This window comes from Rhinolophus hipposideros, assembly GCF_964194185.1.
Source record: "Rhinolophus hipposideros genome assembly, chromosome: 2".
NCBI lineage: Eukaryota > Metazoa > Chordata > Mammalia > Chiroptera > Rhinolophidae > Rhinolophus > Rhinolophus hipposideros.
In genome coordinates this window covers 68,992,273-69,011,263 of record NC_138048.1, presented here as the reverse complement: position 1 = coordinate 69,011,263, position 18,991 = coordinate 68,992,273, and the positions used below count along the sequence as shown (strand labels likewise).

At 31.9% G+C, this 18,991-nt stretch overlaps 1 protein-coding gene across 2 annotated transcripts in view; it reads left to right on the top strand.

Moving 5' to 3' along the window:
* Positions 1-18,991, top strand: part of NAALADL2 (N-acetylated alpha-linked acidic dipeptidase like 2) — a 902,549-nt gene that overhangs the window by 584,474 nt on the left and 299,084 nt on the right. For both annotated transcript variants that reach the window (XM_081070260.1, XM_081070261.1), the window contains exons 7-9: positions 2,392-2,484; positions 5,110-5,315; positions 8,985-9,104. In XM_081070260.1, coding sequence (XP_080926386.1) covers positions 2,392-2,484; positions 5,110-5,315; positions 8,985-9,104 — 419 coding nt within the window. The remainder of the gene's footprint in view (positions 1-2,391; positions 2,485-5,109; positions 5,316-8,984; positions 9,105-18,991) is intronic.

The window sequence follows — 18,991 nt, the reverse complement described above, 5'->3', positions numbered from 1 at the left end:
AATTATGAAAGATATAACGCAGAGTGAAAAAAAATACATACTTTGTTTAAAATGTTGTGGCCTGTAAAAGTATTGAATATGCTCATATCTATGTCTGTGTCTATGCCTTTGTCTGCCTATATCTATTAATATGGCTATCAATCTATCTATCTACGTCTATATAAAAAATACTGGAAATTATTAATGTTAACCTCAGAGTAAGAACTAAATCTGTAAGATTGTATTTATTTGCTCATTGGAAAAGGGTATTGGTGAAGGAAATATAGTGAAATAATGTGTTAAAACTTGATGTGGATCATCATTGTATAGTATATTTTTTTTATTCTTTTATACATGAGGAGTATCTCATAATAAAAATAAATGGAGTCTTCCTATGAGATATGCTTTATTGTTCAGATAAAAATGTTATTCATACGAAGACCTGAGTTTGAGCCCCAATTTTGCCCCTATGTGCTTCATTAAATAAACAAAAATAATAGAACCTATTTTGTTAATGGTTTCAAGAATCACTGAGATCCAATGAGAATTAGTTTCTGTTTGTGTAAATGGCTAATATAAACTATAATGTACTCTATTAATGTAAGATAACATTCCAAGCAGTATATTACACATTTGTATAAATTGTATTGTACATTTGTATGTATTTTAAGTTTTTCTTACTGTGGAGTTAGAAAAAAAAATATTGACCTTCACAAAACCAGAGAAGACCATATCTAAGTCAAAAATAAGCTAGAAAGAATATTAAAAAAATACTATAAATTAATGAGTCTCTTATCTAAAGTTTACTTATCTAGACTATTAGGAGCAAACTTAAAATAGGGAATTAAGGAAACATTAAAAACAGTTGTAGGAGTGAAACTATGGAGACATTTAAAAGATGAGTGGTTGCGAGGGCCTCAAGGAGGAAAGAAGGAAAGGATGAGTAGGTATAGCACAGGAATATTTGGGGCAATGATACTGTTCTGTATGATGTATATGATTACTATTTTTGTAATGTTGGATGCATGTCATTATACATCTGTCAAAACCCATAGAATATATAACACAAAGAATGAACCCTAATGAAAACTATGGACTTTAGTAATAATAATGTATTAATATTGGCTCATCAGTAGTAACAAATGCATCACACTAATGAAAGATGTTAATAAGAGGGTGCGAGGGAAAGAGGATATTTGGGAACTGTACTTTCTTTAACCTTTTCTGTAAATTTGAATCTGCTCTAAAAAATAAACTGTTAATTTATAACAAACAAAAAATGTATAGCACCTAAATTAAAACCACAATACTTAGACTCTAAAGAGATGTCCTGTCTTCATACATGAAGCTCTCAGGCATTATCTCAGTTCCTCTTTACTTTTGTTTTAGTTATACTTTTAACAGATTCAGTGTACTGATTTTCCACTTAAATTGTTAGTAGGATGCATTCAAGGAAGAAGCAACTCATTTATCCTGACAATTTTCATCTAGTAATCATACGTAACATTTGAAGTCCTGTTAGTGCTATAGCATGTCTATTTTGAAGTAGCTGCTTTGTATTACATTTGCCACCCACTCTCACCCCATCCCGACACTACCACCTGGCTACCCTTGAACCTTTCCTAGAACCACCCCTGCAGACTTCCAGAATCCATTAAATACAGGAATAACATTAAATACAGGAATAACACATTACCACCAATGACCTTGAAAGGTCACTTTAGCACTGTGACTGATTGGTGGTTTTGCCTTATTTGTTATCAAAATTTTGGAACGTCAAGCATGGATAGAAAATTCAAAGAGGCAGAGCAGTTGGTGGAAATTTAGAATACCAGTACAAGTGAGAAACCCACACATAGGTGGAAATGAAGACCCCTACATTTGAAGAAATGTATAGCTTTAAGAAGCTTTATTCTTTTAATTTTGCAATGCTTTTACAATTTTCAAAGTAATACTGTAACAATGAATCATATAGGAAATTTAAAATTACCTTCCACATGCTCTTTTTCTGATGTTAGAAAAGCACTTACAATTCTTTGGAACCGTTTTGATTTGATACATATTTTTTTCTTTTTTAAAAGATGAGTTGCCCCCATCTTCCCATCGTTGTCTTCTGTGTGCTCTCATGTTGAATCCCATTGTAGCCTAATGTGAAATTTAGAATTGTCTATTATGGCTCTGCATTTCTCTGAGGCTAACAATTGTATCTTAGCCATCATTGTATAACCTAACATGGAGTCTACACAAAGTACTGAATAAATATTTGTCAAAACATGTAAGTTTAGTTATCTACAAAAATGTAATTGCTTGCAATTTTTTGCTGATGATATTGGATAAATAAATTTGAATGTTTTGAGAAAAGACATTAAATATAGAGAAATAAGCATCTTTTATTTTTATTTTTTTTTCCAGAAGAAAGAATTATCAACATGCAAGTTCAGACAGTCACGAAATTCAAAACAGTTACTAATGTTGTTGGCTATTTAAAGGGCTTGACTTCTCCAGGTAAGTAGGGTGAAGTATTTTTAGTCTACGTTTATATGAAACATCACAAAGAATTGCTCTATAATAATTTAATAGCATAGCTAAATATCCTACTTTAGATATAACCAGAAGTGTATACCACTTGAAGAGTGGGTCAGTATGAAACTATGAAGTGGATCTTTATGCTTTTTCTTTCCATATGTCTTCAAAAATAAATCATAGTAGAGAATATAAGAGAGGAAGAAAAACAAAACATAGAAAACAGAGTTTAGATTTGTTAAACTAGGCATGTGCCTAGTGAAGAAAAGCTATAAAATTCAATGTTTTCTTTTCTGGTCTCTTTTATTCTCTATAACACCATTGAAGGCAATTTTATAAGAAAATATTTTTGTTTTTAAGAGAAAACATTTTAGTTTTAATGGTGTGTTTCTTTTAAAAAAACAATAATATTTTTTGTCTTTAGATCTAAACTTTCACTGTTAATCTACGTCCCGTTTCTGAACCTTGTTCCACTGACATTTCTGACTAATACTTGTATGGCTTTAGGTTTTGAAGATGCTTGTGAAAATGATCACTTGGTTAAATTTTAAATAAATTTACAGTTTGTTATAAGATGCTGATGGAATCTTCAGATGATATTACACTGGATAAAAAAGTAAAACTAACTGACACATATAGTAAGAGATTAATAGCAACACTTCCAAATACATTGGGAAATTGAATCACATATTACTGTCTGATACGCTTGTTATACAGCGTAGAATGCAACAATATTTTTAGTATACTTGTGGCATTTCTGTTAATTAGGTTGGGACATTTACTCAAGTTTTCTTTGGACAATTTTTCTTCTCCATGAATTTAGTAAAATTGATCCCACAATTGCTAACCCAGAGAATTATGAGATCAAGTTTTAGATCCCACAAGTTTCTTGCCAGCCAACGCTCACAAAATTCATTACAGAAGCAATATTGAAAAACTGATCATCACACAAGATATAAGAAGTTTGAAAATATTTGCCATTGCATTTCAACCATTTCAACAAATTCCCACCATCAGAATCAATAATTGAAGCACTAGAAGTATATGTCAACATTCATGTATTTTCAAGTTATAAAAAAAAAAACCAAATTGTATAATATTATATTAGCTTTAGGGTAGACACTTTCCATATTGAAATTCAATCCAGAAAAAAATACATAATTTATTTACCAGTAGTATTCTTCAGTGCATAAACAAAGTTTCTCAAATGTTGTTTGTTTAAATTTTATACAAAAATACTGGCTGGTTATTCACATGATTTTTTAAATGACTTTAAAAGTTAGAAACAATCATCAATTAGTATTACAGTTTTTAGATGTGGTTTATTTAGAATAAAGACAATTCCAAACATAATGTTCACACATATCTGGGGAAATCTCAGGGTTCCAACATTTACAGACACAGGATATATACTATTAATTAAATTTTGATAAAATATTAGCAGATCACATACATTGCTGGTACCGATATCAGTGTGGACAACTAAAATAGCTTCACAGAGTCATGTTTCTTTCCCATAAGGTAGCTTTTTGATACTATGAATTAATTGGCGATTAATTCATTCTACATATATGCAGTACTTGTTATGTGTCAGGTACTGTTCAAAGGGCCTTACAAATAGTAACTAAGTTAAAACTCAAAACAACTGAATGATGTATGTGTTGTTTCTATTCATTTCATGGTTGAAGAAATTAAAATATAAAGAGGTTAAGTAAGCTTCCTAAGTTCACACAGCTGGTAAGTTGCGTTCAAACCCAAGAAGGCAGGCTTCAGAGTCTGCACACTTGACCATTGAGTTATGGGACATCTCCTACTGAAATTACACTGTGTAAGAAAAGTCTTATTTATGCAACTGTAAAGGGCTACTTAGTCACATAATTTTATCTCTCTACCAATAATATTTACTGACAACAAAATCAGAGAAAATTCCAGAAGTATGTTTTTAGCTTTCCTTATTAATGGCAATAGTCGGTAATGTACATTGAACATCATATCCATGTGTCACAGAGACCTTTCTAATAGACTTTATATGATTATATAAAATAAAATATGTGAAAAGAAAACTTTTACAGCAGTTGGAAGCCTCTTGATGTCACTGATTGTTTTTTTCTTCTGAGAAAGAAGAAGGGCTAAAACTATGATTTGGAAGCTATAATTAATTCCCTAAATACTTCATTTATTACAAAATCCATTCATGACTACCACAGTTTTTAATATTTACAGCTACTAAATAACTACTCCCTCAAAGGTATTAATAGTTCATTAATATTTACTGAGCATACACATATTGTTTACAGGACACTTCCCACTATGATTCTGGGAAAATGTTAGATAAAGGTTTCATTGTGGCATATTTGTATACCTCATTAATTAATATGCTGTTGCAAAGGACAGTAATACGGATCTAAGCTTTGGATTCATAATTGGGTTCAGCAGCTGCCTCTGCTTTGATATACACAGATGTGTGAATGAAGACAGTGGGTGAAAAATGTAAAGTAGTCTTAATTATTAGAACAATTTTGCATAATTATTGCTCAGTTGTGCAATAGGATTATGTAAATGTCATTAAATTGATTGTTAATGGCTCTTGTTTCCTTCTATTTCCAGACCGGTATATTATAGTTGGCAGCCACCATCATACTGCATACGGTTATCGTGGACAAGAATGGGCCAGTAGCACTGCCATAATCACAGCTTTTATCCGGTCCTTGATGTTAAGAGTTAAGAGAGGGTGGAGACCAAACCGCAGTATTGTTTTCTGTTCCTGGGGAGGAACAGCTTTTGGCAATATTGGCTCATATGAATGGGGAGAGGTAAAGTACATTAATTACCATTCTCTCTCTCTCTGTCTCTCTCTCCCCTTCTCTCCCTCTTTCTCTCCCTCCCACCCCATTCCCGTCCTCCCTTCACACCCCCCCCCCAGACTGTAGTAGACAAATTAAATTGTTGAAGCCAAGGACAAGAATATGCATTTCGACCAGGGTATCATACGTGTTAGGTTGCTGACATCACTCATGAAAATAAAGGGGAATTATAATTAGACTGCAGTGAATGGTATGTGACTGGCCAACTGTCGTATTCACGTTGCTTCCAGATCTACAGACTCTGATATACCCACAAAAGTTTTTACCTGGTTATTGTGTATCTCCTTAGACAGGTTGACAAGTAGAGGACAAGAAAGAAGATACATATCATGACCTTTCTTTTTAAAACTTTCTAACAATTGTCTAGAATTAGGAAGCAACCTCCTATGTTAAATGTTCATAACCTTAGCATTATACCTTAGCTATGCAATACAGAGAATGGACTCAAAATAGTGGTTTTCTTTCTTCCTACTTATTTTTCTCCCTTTTTCCCTCTATTCTTGCACCTCTATCTCCCTGATCCTTCTTACCTACCTACCTACCTACCTGCCTGCCTGCCTGCCTACCTACCTTAAGAATATTTTGTCTAAATGAAAGAGGCATGGTTAGAAAACAACTGGAGTATTTAAGTTTCAAATGTTTTTGATATGTCTATGATTCACAGATGCACTGTTTTTAAAGGGATATGACAAGGGATAATTGGATTTATACCATATTAACGACAATGAAAATATTGTAAAACTCTTAGATATTTTATTCACTTTTACATATTTTTTTAAAGATGTGCAATGGAAATATGTGTGGTGGGGGAACTGTGTAGTTTTAGCTAGGAAAGGAAAACCATTTTAGCTTATTCGCTACCTCAGCTTTGGAGAAAACAACCCTAACTATCTAATGGGAAAGTCTCTTGTTTCATTTTACTATTTAAGCACTCAAAAACAAAACAAAACAAAACAAACAGAAAAAAAGAAATGTCTATTGACTATCAAAGAAAATATAAAAAAGATATAAAAGAAAATAGCAAGTGTCTTTTATTTGATGGAGAGAAAAGTCAAAATTGAGAAATAATTTATAGTATAAAGTTTATCAAAATTCACACATTACAAATTGGAATGCTTTCCCACATGTAAATTAATGGCGGAATGCCTGTTCCATATTCAAAAGAATTAATTCAAATAAATAAATTCCTCTGCTGAAAGAACCTTTTTAAATTGAAAAATGTTTAGTAAGATAGAAAATGTAATAGCTAAAACAATATCTCAAACTTCAATTCCAAATTACTTGCTTTAAAGATGTAAATAAGTTAAAAAAAATCTAGGGAATATATTTGTGATTTTGGCTGATTTTAATAATTCAGAATATATTTATCATAAAGAAAACAAGGTTTTAGTTTTCCTTATAACAATAAGGAACATTTTGAGATGTCTTGAAAATACTTTTCAAATTCCAAAAATTTATTTCTCTATATCATACAGCCTTCTCCATATCTATCTAATAACTTACACAATGAATTTATGTTAATCCTCAATTAATATGCATATTTATAAATTATTTTCTAAAAGCAGGTTTATCTAACATTATTAGTTCATAACTTAAATATCCTGAACCCCTGTGCATGGGGAAATTTATTACAAAAAAGTCCTTGAATTTATTTGAGCTTCAAGCATCATAGCTTATAAGTTGACTCAATTATATGATCTTGCATATATTTAAATAATTAAATTTTTAAATTAAGTAGATTTTTTGTGATTAATAAAATACAAATTCATTCTTAACTTTTACTGAAGCTGTTGTAACTTTTGGAGATTTCATATTTTCTCAATCAACAGATATTATTATTACAACTACTATAATGTGGGAGTCCATAGGAAAGATTATTTATGTTACGAAGATTAGGGACCTGTATCCTAGAATACGTATTTATGTATGTTTATTTGACAACTAATTATGCATTCAGGCACTTTCTGGCTTTTTTCATGACTTTTGGGCAACAGTGTATGAGTAAAGAAAATGGTAATAAATATATAGATTTGATTGCTAGCTTTAAAAATACACTATTTTAAAATACTATCTCAGAAAATAATTTCAGTTTATAAAACTATTTTATAACTACCTAGTTGAGGAGTTTAGAAAACTGTTGTTTTTTTGTTCTATGTACTGTGATTAAATCTACTTTTTTTCAAGAGAATGAAACATTTTATTTTGTACTGAAACCAATTTATGCTCTAAAAATATTTCCTAGTGAAGATGAGTGAGGAAAGCACTTGTTGACATGTTATATTGTCCTGTTTAATTTTATTTGCACAGTTACCCCTTGAAACCCACAGATGTAATTAAAAGGATTAGGTGATATTGGTCAATACACTTAAAAATGAAGTTTGTAGTGATAGAGTTATTAGAGAATTAACTTAATACTGATTTTATTCTTGGGGACAATTATTTTGCTGAGTAGATTTTTCAAAAACTACCATTTCTTCTGTGAGGAATCTTCATTTTTCACAGGATATTATGGAAATACTATAGATTTTAGTGAAAGAAATCTGAGTTCAAATCTCTACCATAAAGCATGTGGTCTTAAGCAAGATTAACTTCCCCAAGACTTGATGTCTCAAATAAGCACACAAATGCCTGTATCATAAGGGTCTCTTGGGGATAAAGTGGACTAACATACAGACAGTATCCGTGTGCTAATGTGTAAATAGAATCTGTTTCTGCATTGTACTTGTGTAACAATGGACTTTAAAAATATTATGTGTAAAGCAGAGTACTTGAGCTTATCAAAGTTTATCATTTCAAAATATAATAATTAGATTATTTAATAATAATTAGATTATTTAATAATGATAATTAGATTATTATAAACAAGTTGTCTTTTCACCTCTCTTCAGAGATATAGCTGAATTTTCAACATAAAATAGGAGTAACATTGTTGATTTGCTAGATATACAGGTCCTCACAGTCTTTCACCTGATAGTGTTGGAAGAAGAAATAGATGTTCCTAAGACATGAAATAATGCCATTTTGGGGAGTAGGGTTCAGCAGAGAAGTGGAAAAACTATTCCATTGAATCATTTTATGATACTAATGTGCAGGAAATGCATCAGGTTTTATTTCAGGTAGTATGTGCAGGGACACAGTTGTATTATTCCCTATTTTACTCAGAATAAAGAGCCACTTTGTGTGAAAAATAGCTCATTGCTTCAAAGGAAAGGGTCGGTTTATTAATCACTGAAATAGTTTTCCCATGTCTGTTCTATAATTCAAAAACTATAAAATTAAGTGCTGTCACTAGACCAAATATTCCGTTCTGTATTCTGTATTTCGTAATATGTTAGCCATTTAAGAATATTTTCTCTTAAAATTTGACTTCTTTCAGGAACATGCTTTAAAATATTTTATAAATGCTGTAGGTAACTCCTCACCACGCTTATTTAAAATTATTTTATGTCTTTGCATATGCTTATTAAAGAGTATGATATTGCTTTTTTTTAAAGTACTTGTGTAATGCAATGATTTTAAATAGAAAATGTTTATTATTTAATATAAATTGATTAAATAGAATCTGTTGTTTTTATTTATAGTAGAGATAGATTTCTCCTTTTTTTTTTTTAATTTTAGGATTTCAAGAAGGTTCTGCAGAAAAATGTTGTGGCTTATGTTAGTCTCCATAGTCCCATAAGGGGTAACTTAAGTCTATATTCTGTAGCTTCACCATCTCTTCAGCAACTGGTAGCAGAGGTAAGATGAACCACCTTTTTTATAAAATGATTATGCAAAACAGCCTTATTCTCTATAATTTGGCATTTCTTGATATTTTCAATATATATATATATATATATATATATATATATATATATATATATATATATATTTAATATGCATAAAAAAACATCTAAGTATTTTAAGGAATGATCTAGTATAGAATTTTTTTCAATATCCCTTTAACCAATTTCTTATGTCCTGACATTTTTCACTTTCTATTCTGTTATGGTTATAGTTGTAGGTATGAATTATGCAGTTATAGAGAATGTATGTCAATTGTAAATTTATTTCTTAAAAATTGATTTTAGCTCTCAAGTATCCAGTTCTGCCAGTCTTGGCATTTTATGGTATACTTGTTGCTTTTGGATTTCTTCCCCTTCATTCATGTGTCGAGTAAATTTAGGACCATTCCTATGTTTTCAATTAAATTGTAAAACCCCCAAGAGCAGGATGTGTATAACTCCTAGAATATAGTGATGAATAAACTCAACGTATTTAGAAAACATTGTTTTAAAAACCATGGAAAGTAAAACACGCATTTTTGTACAAAGTAACTTCAAAGAAATCATATAGTTTATGATAATGTCTCACTAGAGTTATTATTTTTTTAATTTGGTTACTTCTCACCTGTTTCAAAGAATTGTGCAGAACATTTTTTTCTGTTTATTCATAGAGTTGATACTTTTATTTCTGCATTCTTTTTATGACTTTTTACTGCAGATAAAATGATACGTGTTACTTCTCAGAATGAAAGCAATCCTGCCACCGCTAGGGGTGGTTTCTTCCCAACTCCAAGGGCTATCAGTATATAAGAAAGGACCTTTCTTTGCCCACAGAATTTCGAATAAGTATCACAGAAACTGAATTAGAAAAAGGAAGAGATAATGAACAGTGCTTCGGATTAGCCATAATTCTTGACTGAAATGCAACGCAAACTAACATTTTATAACTTTCATAAAGTATTTTCTAGTTTAATAATTTTCAGTGGCATTTCCATATGTAGTATAATAAACAAGACATTGTGAAAGATGAAATGGATACATCTGTACATTTAAAATCAGCCAAACTCTAATGTGCATGCCTTAAATTATATTCAGATCAGAAAGTAAATTCTTCCTGCTCTGTGTATTGCTTTGACATCTCTGACTCTCTGTGGGGACAGAGTCCTAGAGAGCAGTTTCCAGGCTCTCGGCCTTGTGTGGGGAGGTACTGGCTCGGGTAGTGAATGACCATCAACTGTGATCGGTTGGCCATCAGCTGTAACCGGTTAGCCAATTGGCTACTTTTGTAACTGTGGGGCTGCGTTGATTGGTTGGTTGGTTGGCAGGCAGAGAAGTGAATGGCAGACTGCTGATCGTGTAGCTACTACTGCCTGTGTCTCACCCGCCGCCAGAGAGAATATAGTGGTATGACTCCCTTATCTATGATTCCGTGGGTGTTCCTTTTTGGCCTAGCCATAGCCTGCGTTATGTGGGGAACGGGACCAGAGGCCCCGCAGGCCGCCCTGCACAACACTCTTATTTGCCTGGGAAAACCTCAAAACAGGAAAATTAGGGCAGATACCTCTCTTGGAAAGATATTTCTGAATAGATGGGTGATTAGACAGAAGAAAGTAGGAGCTGGAGTATCCAGAAATTGGGGAAGGTTAGATTAAAAATTATGTCTTTTCCTTCTTATGAGTTACAGTTTTCCTATTTTGAGAAACTTGAAGATGTGTAATCATGGAAATTTATATGTAAATAAAAATAAACTTAATAGTGCTATATCTATAGAAATATCCATCTATAGAAATATCAAATTTATATGAATGTCTGAGAATATAATGTCTTTTAAAATGTCTTTGCACATTTTATAACAGAGCACTATAGAATATAGTGTCTAAACCTAATTAGTATCTGAAAGTACAGCATGATTTCTCAGTAATGATTAGTTGTCCCGACCTGCAGGATCGACAACGGAAGACCTGGGGGAGAAATAGGGGCTCGGGGGGACAGGGGTACGCGAGAAATGGAGACAAGACAGGAATCTGATCAAGTCTCTCTTTATTGAAGGTAACAGCTTGTATATATAGATTTAGGCACATCAAAGAAACGCCTGGTCTCCCAATATGGGGACTGACCAATCAGAGGGTGCTTCGTCATTTCGGCATAGCGGGCGGGGAAATGGCGGGCTGGCTGAGAAATCGAAATTTAAACTTAAACAACAGAATCGAAACTTAAGCTTGGCCCAGGGGCAACCAGGTGCAAACAAGTCTGGGCATGTCTGGGCGGGTCCGGGCAGGCCGGCCCCGGACAATTAGTGACATGGCAGATGTACCTCCTTATATACTTGGGAGATGAAACTTTTTGTTCTATAATTGAAAATGTTTATATACTAAACTAAAAATAAACTGGAATCTGTATTGAAAGGAAATTTCATTCAGTTTACATTGTGTGTGTATGTATGTGTGTTCCATAGGACAGTTTAGAAGAGTGGATTATCAAAAGTTCAAACAAAAAATACTACATGAAATTTTAAAACATGAGAATTATTTATCTCTGTATATTAAATTATGTGTATGATAATTTAAGTACATTACATGCAAACATTTAACATCACATATTTTTATTTAAAATATACAAACACTCTTAATATAAAAGTTAAGATAACTTAAGGAAATAAAATCCTATAGTAATTTATATTATTTAATTAAAATAATTTACCATTAGTGGCATTAAAACATATTTAAAAATTGTTCTTTTATCAAAAACACTTGATTATAACATCAGAATATATGTAACTTCACTTACAAAGATAAATATATTTTATCAGTCTTCAATAGCTTTACATTTTTTAGATTGTTACCATATGCAAATCACATGGCCCATACAATTCAGCACAAGCAAAAACAAACAAAAACAAATTCAAAATGATTTTTCTACATAGAACAATATTTTCTATAAAAAAAGACATGCTTACTAAATTGTAGATGACATGAGACTGTACAGAACTTTAGACACTCATAGAGTAATGTGCAGATTCCAAAAGATCCTATTAATTTCATTTAGTGTTCTTAAATATATCAGATGAAATCTTCAAAGAATTAATATACAGTACTTTATTTATGAGAAAAACTGGACATATAGAATATTTTAATGTACTAAAAGCTTGATAAAACACAAAAAAATGTGAAATGTTTGCCCTAAGTCAAACACCAGTTCAAACTTCAGTGATTGTGTGTTATCTCAATCATGGAAGATAGTAGCCCTCTATACTTGCTCTATCAGATCTTGGAATGGTATTCTTTTTATTAAGTTAGTCTAAGTATATAGTCCAATGCATTTTGGCAAATTGAGACAATCATATAAATACCACCACAGTTGAGATGTATAGTATTTCCATCATACCCAAAATCCCATCATACCCCTTTGCATTCAATACCCTCACTCCATCCCCAGTTTCTAGCAAACACTGATCTGATTTTGCCTTTATAGATTTGTCTTTCACAATATGATTTAAAAAAATAAGGACTCATCCAGTATATATCCCTTTTGTGTGGCTTATTTTACTTATGACAATTTTTAAAATTTACTGATGTTGTTACATCAGTAACAAATGTTGTTACATTTATTGATGTTATCAACACAATTTTACAAAACCTTCAAGACCACTAAGAGAACAGTCAATTGTGACTGGGATGAGTGCAATATCTTTATAGGTCTCCCTCCAGTTTGATATTCTAACTTCAATTTTAAAATGAAGAGAATTTAAACCACTGACACTGAGAAAAGACACTGTTTCCCTAAGATTAGTCTGCTAACTTTGAACTAAATCATCCTGAATGGAGAGGATGGAATGTTAAGGAGATTCAGAAATGTTGAATTAATCTGAATCCACCATTTGTGATTATAGGTTTTTCTTGGAATTCATGAAAGATTAACATTTTAAAAAAGTGTAAAAAATAGTGAAAAGTTGATGGTTATTAGGCTGGGTAATAGACACAGGAGAGTTCATTGTACTGTTCTCTCTTCTTCTGGGTTTACTTGAAAATTTTCAATATAAGTTTTAAAAAATTAAAAAAAAAATCGTTTTTCTAAGTTAAAAAGCTAATAACTAATGAATTAGTTTCTCTTCTGAAAGTAGCAACAATCTACCAATGAGTTATTTAACATTGAGTGGTAAATAAGAGGTAATAACAAAAGCTTTTTATAGTTGATTTTTTTTTCCTGGTACTCTTTACTTTTGTTAGTATTTTGAATATGCTTTTCTTTTGAATGTTAACATATATATATACATTTATATTTATATATATTTATATTATATTATATATAACATATATGTAACATTAAAAAAGTTGACTTAAAATTAACTTCTAAGTTTTAGAAAAAATTCAATTCCAAAAACTATAAAATAAATATTAATATTTCTAAAAAATCTAAACCTTTAAGAAATTAATGTATATTTTCAAATTATTAATTACTTTTCTTTGTGAAAGTTAATTTCGTATTAATATTTACTTCATATTTACATTTTACTGATAAAATGTCAAAAACAAGTTTTTTCTTATAATGGTAACGATAATAATATGTGCATTATAGACAAAAGGTATGTCGACTATACAAAAAAAGAATTTTTAACAAAATTCAGCAAAATATTTTTAAATTAACTGAATGGTTAATGGTACCGTAAGAGATTCAGATGTGAATTATCTAATTTTTACTGTATGGTTGGTGGTCATTTGGAGTTGGATGATTTATTTTTATTTCTAGTTTTTAGCTGTAATGTGTATAGTGGCTATTATTGTTCTTATGCATTGGTAGAATAGGTGCACTGATTTTCTGTGTGCATTTATCTGGAAGAATTGCTAGGTCACAGGGTGGTATATTTAACTTTAGTAGATACTGCCAAAGAGTTTTCCAAAGTACTTGTACCAATTACACTACTACCAGCAATGTATGAATGTGCCAGTTGCTCCATATCATCAACTGCATTTGGCATTATCATTCTCATAGACATATGGATGGTGGTACTATTTTGGGTTTTATTTTAATTTCTCTGATGATTTATAATATTGAGTACCTCTCTCATACTCATGTGCTCATTAGCCATTTAGATATCTTTCTCTGTGAATGCTTATTTAAACCTTTGCCTATTAAAAAAAAAAGAGTTGATATTTTTTAAAATCATTTTATGAGTTCTTTATATATTCCCTATACACATCTTTTGGTGGTTATATACTGTAAATTCCCACAGTTGGCTCAACTTTTCACTTTCTTACTGGTGGCAACACTATTTTTAATTATTGATCTTCCTTATGGAAGTCTTCAAAATGGCATTTATTGTTTCAGTATCTTATTATACAGGACATGTTGAACTAAATATATCTAGTATTGATGTTTAAGGAGCATTATAAACCTTTATTATTTATTCTCTCTTCTCTCATTCACAAACATTTGAGATTTTACTATATATATGCTGTCTATTCTACTGGGAACTATAGGATGTTCTGTAGAGATGAATGGAGTGCCTAGGTCCCCTAAATAAGCAGGGAATAAAAGCCTTTGTATTTGGGGAAAAAATGCCCTTTCTTAAAAATAATTTTCATTGACCTCTTGACTGTACATAAAGGATATATAGATCAGTGGTCTCTTAGTTAATAAAACACAACTGCCTTCATGCAAAATAAGTTATGAAATTAAAGATAAAAATCAAATGTATTCCCAAATAATAGTTTTAAACATTAGGATGCAATACAAATACATACGTCTCTCTCTCTTTCTCTATCTATCTATCTATCTATCTATCTATCTATCTATCTATCTATCTATCTATATTGCTGTTTCACCTTCGTTTTTTTTAAATCGTCTTTCATAGATTACAGAGGTATTTTCCCTTTAGAAAAACAGAATTTGATCATCCATATATTAGTAAGTGCCCTGTAAGTCTCAAGTAAATAGTAATGAAATTTCTGAGACATTATTTTAGGGAAGCCTGAAGCATCTGTACATATGAAAGTAGTTAATGTAGTTATATTCTGCTTAAACACTGCTCTTGAAGCAACTGCCAGAAGCTGGCATACCTGACCAAAACCAAACCAAACAATTGCATCAATATTGTAAAACTGTACACAGGATAAATGGTGTATATATTTTTTTTCTTTTTTAAGCCTAAAAACTTATCAAAGATGTATTTGTTTTATAGGGTGTTTTTTGTGTTTTTTTTTATTTATATACCAAGAATTGTCCACCATAAAATACAGTACATATAGCTCATTTTAACTACACGCATGAGAGTTTTGAGTCCAGAACCAGACTAGAGTATTACTTGATTGTGAATACCCCATCTGTTGCAGAGCTCTATTACGTGAAAAGTATTTATAAAGAACTCGACTGTGTATGACATTGCTTTAGGTGTGTAGGAATACAATACGCTTATGAAATGCCCCAATAGCCCAGGAGTTTATATTTTACCGTGAACGTAAGACATGCTTAAATAGCAAAATATAGAGGTAAGCGTAATATGTGCTTTACTGGAATTCACAGGAAAGAAGACAATGTGATTGGTTTAATTTAGAATCGTGCCTTGTAGAACAGTGACAGAAACTTTGAATGTACTCATAATCTTGAAGAAATTTAACCATTGGTCTTTTCAAAGCTCAATCCTTCAATATTAAAAACAAACTCCTCTTATTGAACTACCAATGCTTTTTTTTGAAATTACAGAAACCAATGACCATTTACATTTCCTTGTTCAAGTACAGTGCTATGTAGTTATGCTTCTGCTCTTTTCCTCTTGGGTTAAGGATACAGAACTACCACAGCTATGTCTGTCATAGTACTTGTACAATTTCTACTGACAACCACAGCTGTGGTTTTCATTTTGTCTGACTATACCACTATTCTATAGGGGATAAAAACAAGACATGTGGGGTATTTTAGCCTCAGAAGCTAATTAGTTCAAATTCTTGAGTTACCAGAAACCAGACTTTCAAATCATGGAGTTATTAATTAACATTTTTTTTCTTGATTTTATGTTTATACACTCTAGAGTTTAAAATAATAGCCCTACTCTGCTACGACATTCATGACAAATCACCACAGACTGAGAGACTTAAGAAACAAAAATTTATTTTCTCCTAGTCTGGAGGCTGGAAGTCCGAGAGAAGTTGCATATTGTTCATTTCTCCGGAGGCACCTGTACTTGATTTTCAGGTGGACACCTTGTGACTGTGTCCTCACAAGATCTTCTTCTCTGCTTACATTCATCCTGATATCTCTTCCTCTTCTTGTGAGGACATCAATCCTATTGGATTATGGTTCTACCCTTATGATCTCATTTAATCTTAGTTACCTTTTTAAAGGTCCTATCTCCAAATACAGTCTCTTTGGTGGTTCAGCTTCAACCTATGAATTTTAGAAGGACAACATTTAGTCCATAATATTATCCAAATGCAGACTAGTAGACTACAGAAGGTATAAATGTAGAATTAAAATAGTTGTCTGTTTTTTTTGTTGTTGTTTTGTGTTTTTCTTTTTTTTTTTTTTTTTTTTTTTATCTCTCTCTGTTGATCATTTTGATGCAGGGAACTAAAGCAAAGCTTAAAATCTGTTTGCTATAAAATAAAAAAGTAAAATTGACTTGAAACGTTCTTCTACTAACTTATCTTCCATGATGTATGACATAGGTTTTGATTGCTTGTTTTTATCTTTTGCTTTGTTTAGCTTTTTAAGGAGAGAAATTCTCTTCACTTTCCTTTTCATTATGAAGTCCAACTCTCTTCAGTGGAGTCTATTTAATTTATCTTTCCTCTTCTAATTCTAGTAGTCAATTGAAGTGAACATAAAGACTAATAAACTATTAAAAACTGTGCCAAACACTATTTTACCACTTCAATAAAGTTTTACATTTAAAGTTGTGATTCTATTGTCGGGTTTATCTATCTCTTAGGTTTCCAAGGCTTTGCTCTGTGTTAAAACTAAGCAATCCTTTCAGTTTATTAATGTTTTACAAGGATTTTGGTTGAGTATGTACTGACAATTTGTAAATCCCTTTTTATGTAAATCTAAATATCAAGGGAAATCTTAGGGAGATTCTGGTTAAAACCCTGAATTTCAGAATACAGCTGATTTAAATATTTGGACTATATATTTGAAGAGCACTGCAAACAATTTGAGTTATTAACAAATTTATCTTGGTTTCATACACATAACCAAAATTACTGTCACATGATTAAAATAGATTTAGCTTAGTTAGTTTTTGTCTATGACTTTTTGATTGGTATATTGCACACCAACGTCTACAGGATTGAAAAACTAATCATTTAATCAAGAGAAGTATCGGTGGCTCATCATTGTTGATGGGTTAGATAAAATTGTTTCATTTACACAGTATCATTAATGTAGCACTATGCACTTTACCATTAAAAAAATGAAATTTACTCTGATTAATTAATCGTCTTTTTCCCCCCACCTGATCTTTAATCTAGGTTAAAAAACCTATCAATAATATCATCAGTTAATCATCTACATAGCAACCCAATAATAATATTGTAACCTTATGACATATGATAGGTAGATTTGTCATGAGTAATGAAATTAATTTTAAAAGACATAGTTTTAAACTTTTGGGGAAAAAAGGAATCACCTTTTTATGTAAAAGTACTGGGGTGATTTTAGTATCTATTGTCATGCGCTTACCTGTGATAATTTGTATAAATTCTGGCTCCTTTGTTGTTGTTGTTTTGTTTTTGTCTTATTTTGTGTGGTTTTTTTAAACATGGTATCTTAATCAAGCAATTTATATTTGTGTTGATATATTGGATACAAATAGCTCACTTCTTTAACAAAATAATTTGTTTCTATGTATAAACTGGATTATATGAAAGATAAATTTACAAAGCAATAGCCTTTGCAAAAGCAATGGACACAATAAAATACTTAGGAATAAATTTATCAAGAAAGGTAAAAGGTCAGTACACTGAAAACTGCAACATATTAATGAAAGAGGAACTTCCAGTCAAGATTGTGGAGTAGGTAAACACTGTGCTTCCATCCTCTTATGACCACATCAAAATTACAGTTAAATTACAGAACAACCATCATTGATAATTATTGGAAATTGACTTGAACAAAGTTCTATAACTAAAGAAGAAATCAGTTGGCACTGGTAGGAGGGGTCGAGATGTGTAACAGGCTAGTCCCACACCTGCATGTGGCAGTTAAAAATGTGGAGGGATGTCTTGTCTGTGGAAGTCACCCCTGAAGAGCAAGAGGTCTCATACCCATACCAGGCTCCCCAGCACAGGGTTCCAGTGCCAGGAGGAGAAGTTCCCACAACTTCTGGTTTTGAAAACCAGTGGAGATTATGGCTAAGTGACATTGAGGGAGGCTGGAGTCCTAGGCATCCCTTGTAAAGGGCCCTCACATGAAATTTCTCACTGACAAACTTACTTGCTCTGAGCTCTAGCACTGGGGCAGCAGCTCCAAAATTGCCAGTCACATACAGGGAAGAACTGAGTTGTCTGTCTTCAAGGTGAGATGTAAAGGAGTAGCTTTCTCCCAGCAAGGAGAGCTAGCAGAAACCATTGTTTCTTTATTGAGCCTTCCCACCTCCCAGCATATCTGAATCTCCATCAACCTGTCTAACACCATTCACCCCAACCTAGTGATTCCCTGAGGCCCTGCCCCACCCAACTTGTTGTCTGGACCAATCTGCTACCAGTAGCTTTTCTATACAAACAGCCTGTCTTGGCTAGTGGTACAGACTTTCTTAAACTCTATCAAAGGTTCACAACTCCCAGATAAGCAGCATCAGGCCTCAGTATGCCCATACTTCTTGCTGAGCATCCCCTGCATTGGTGGAAGCTGATTTTAATTCGATGCTTG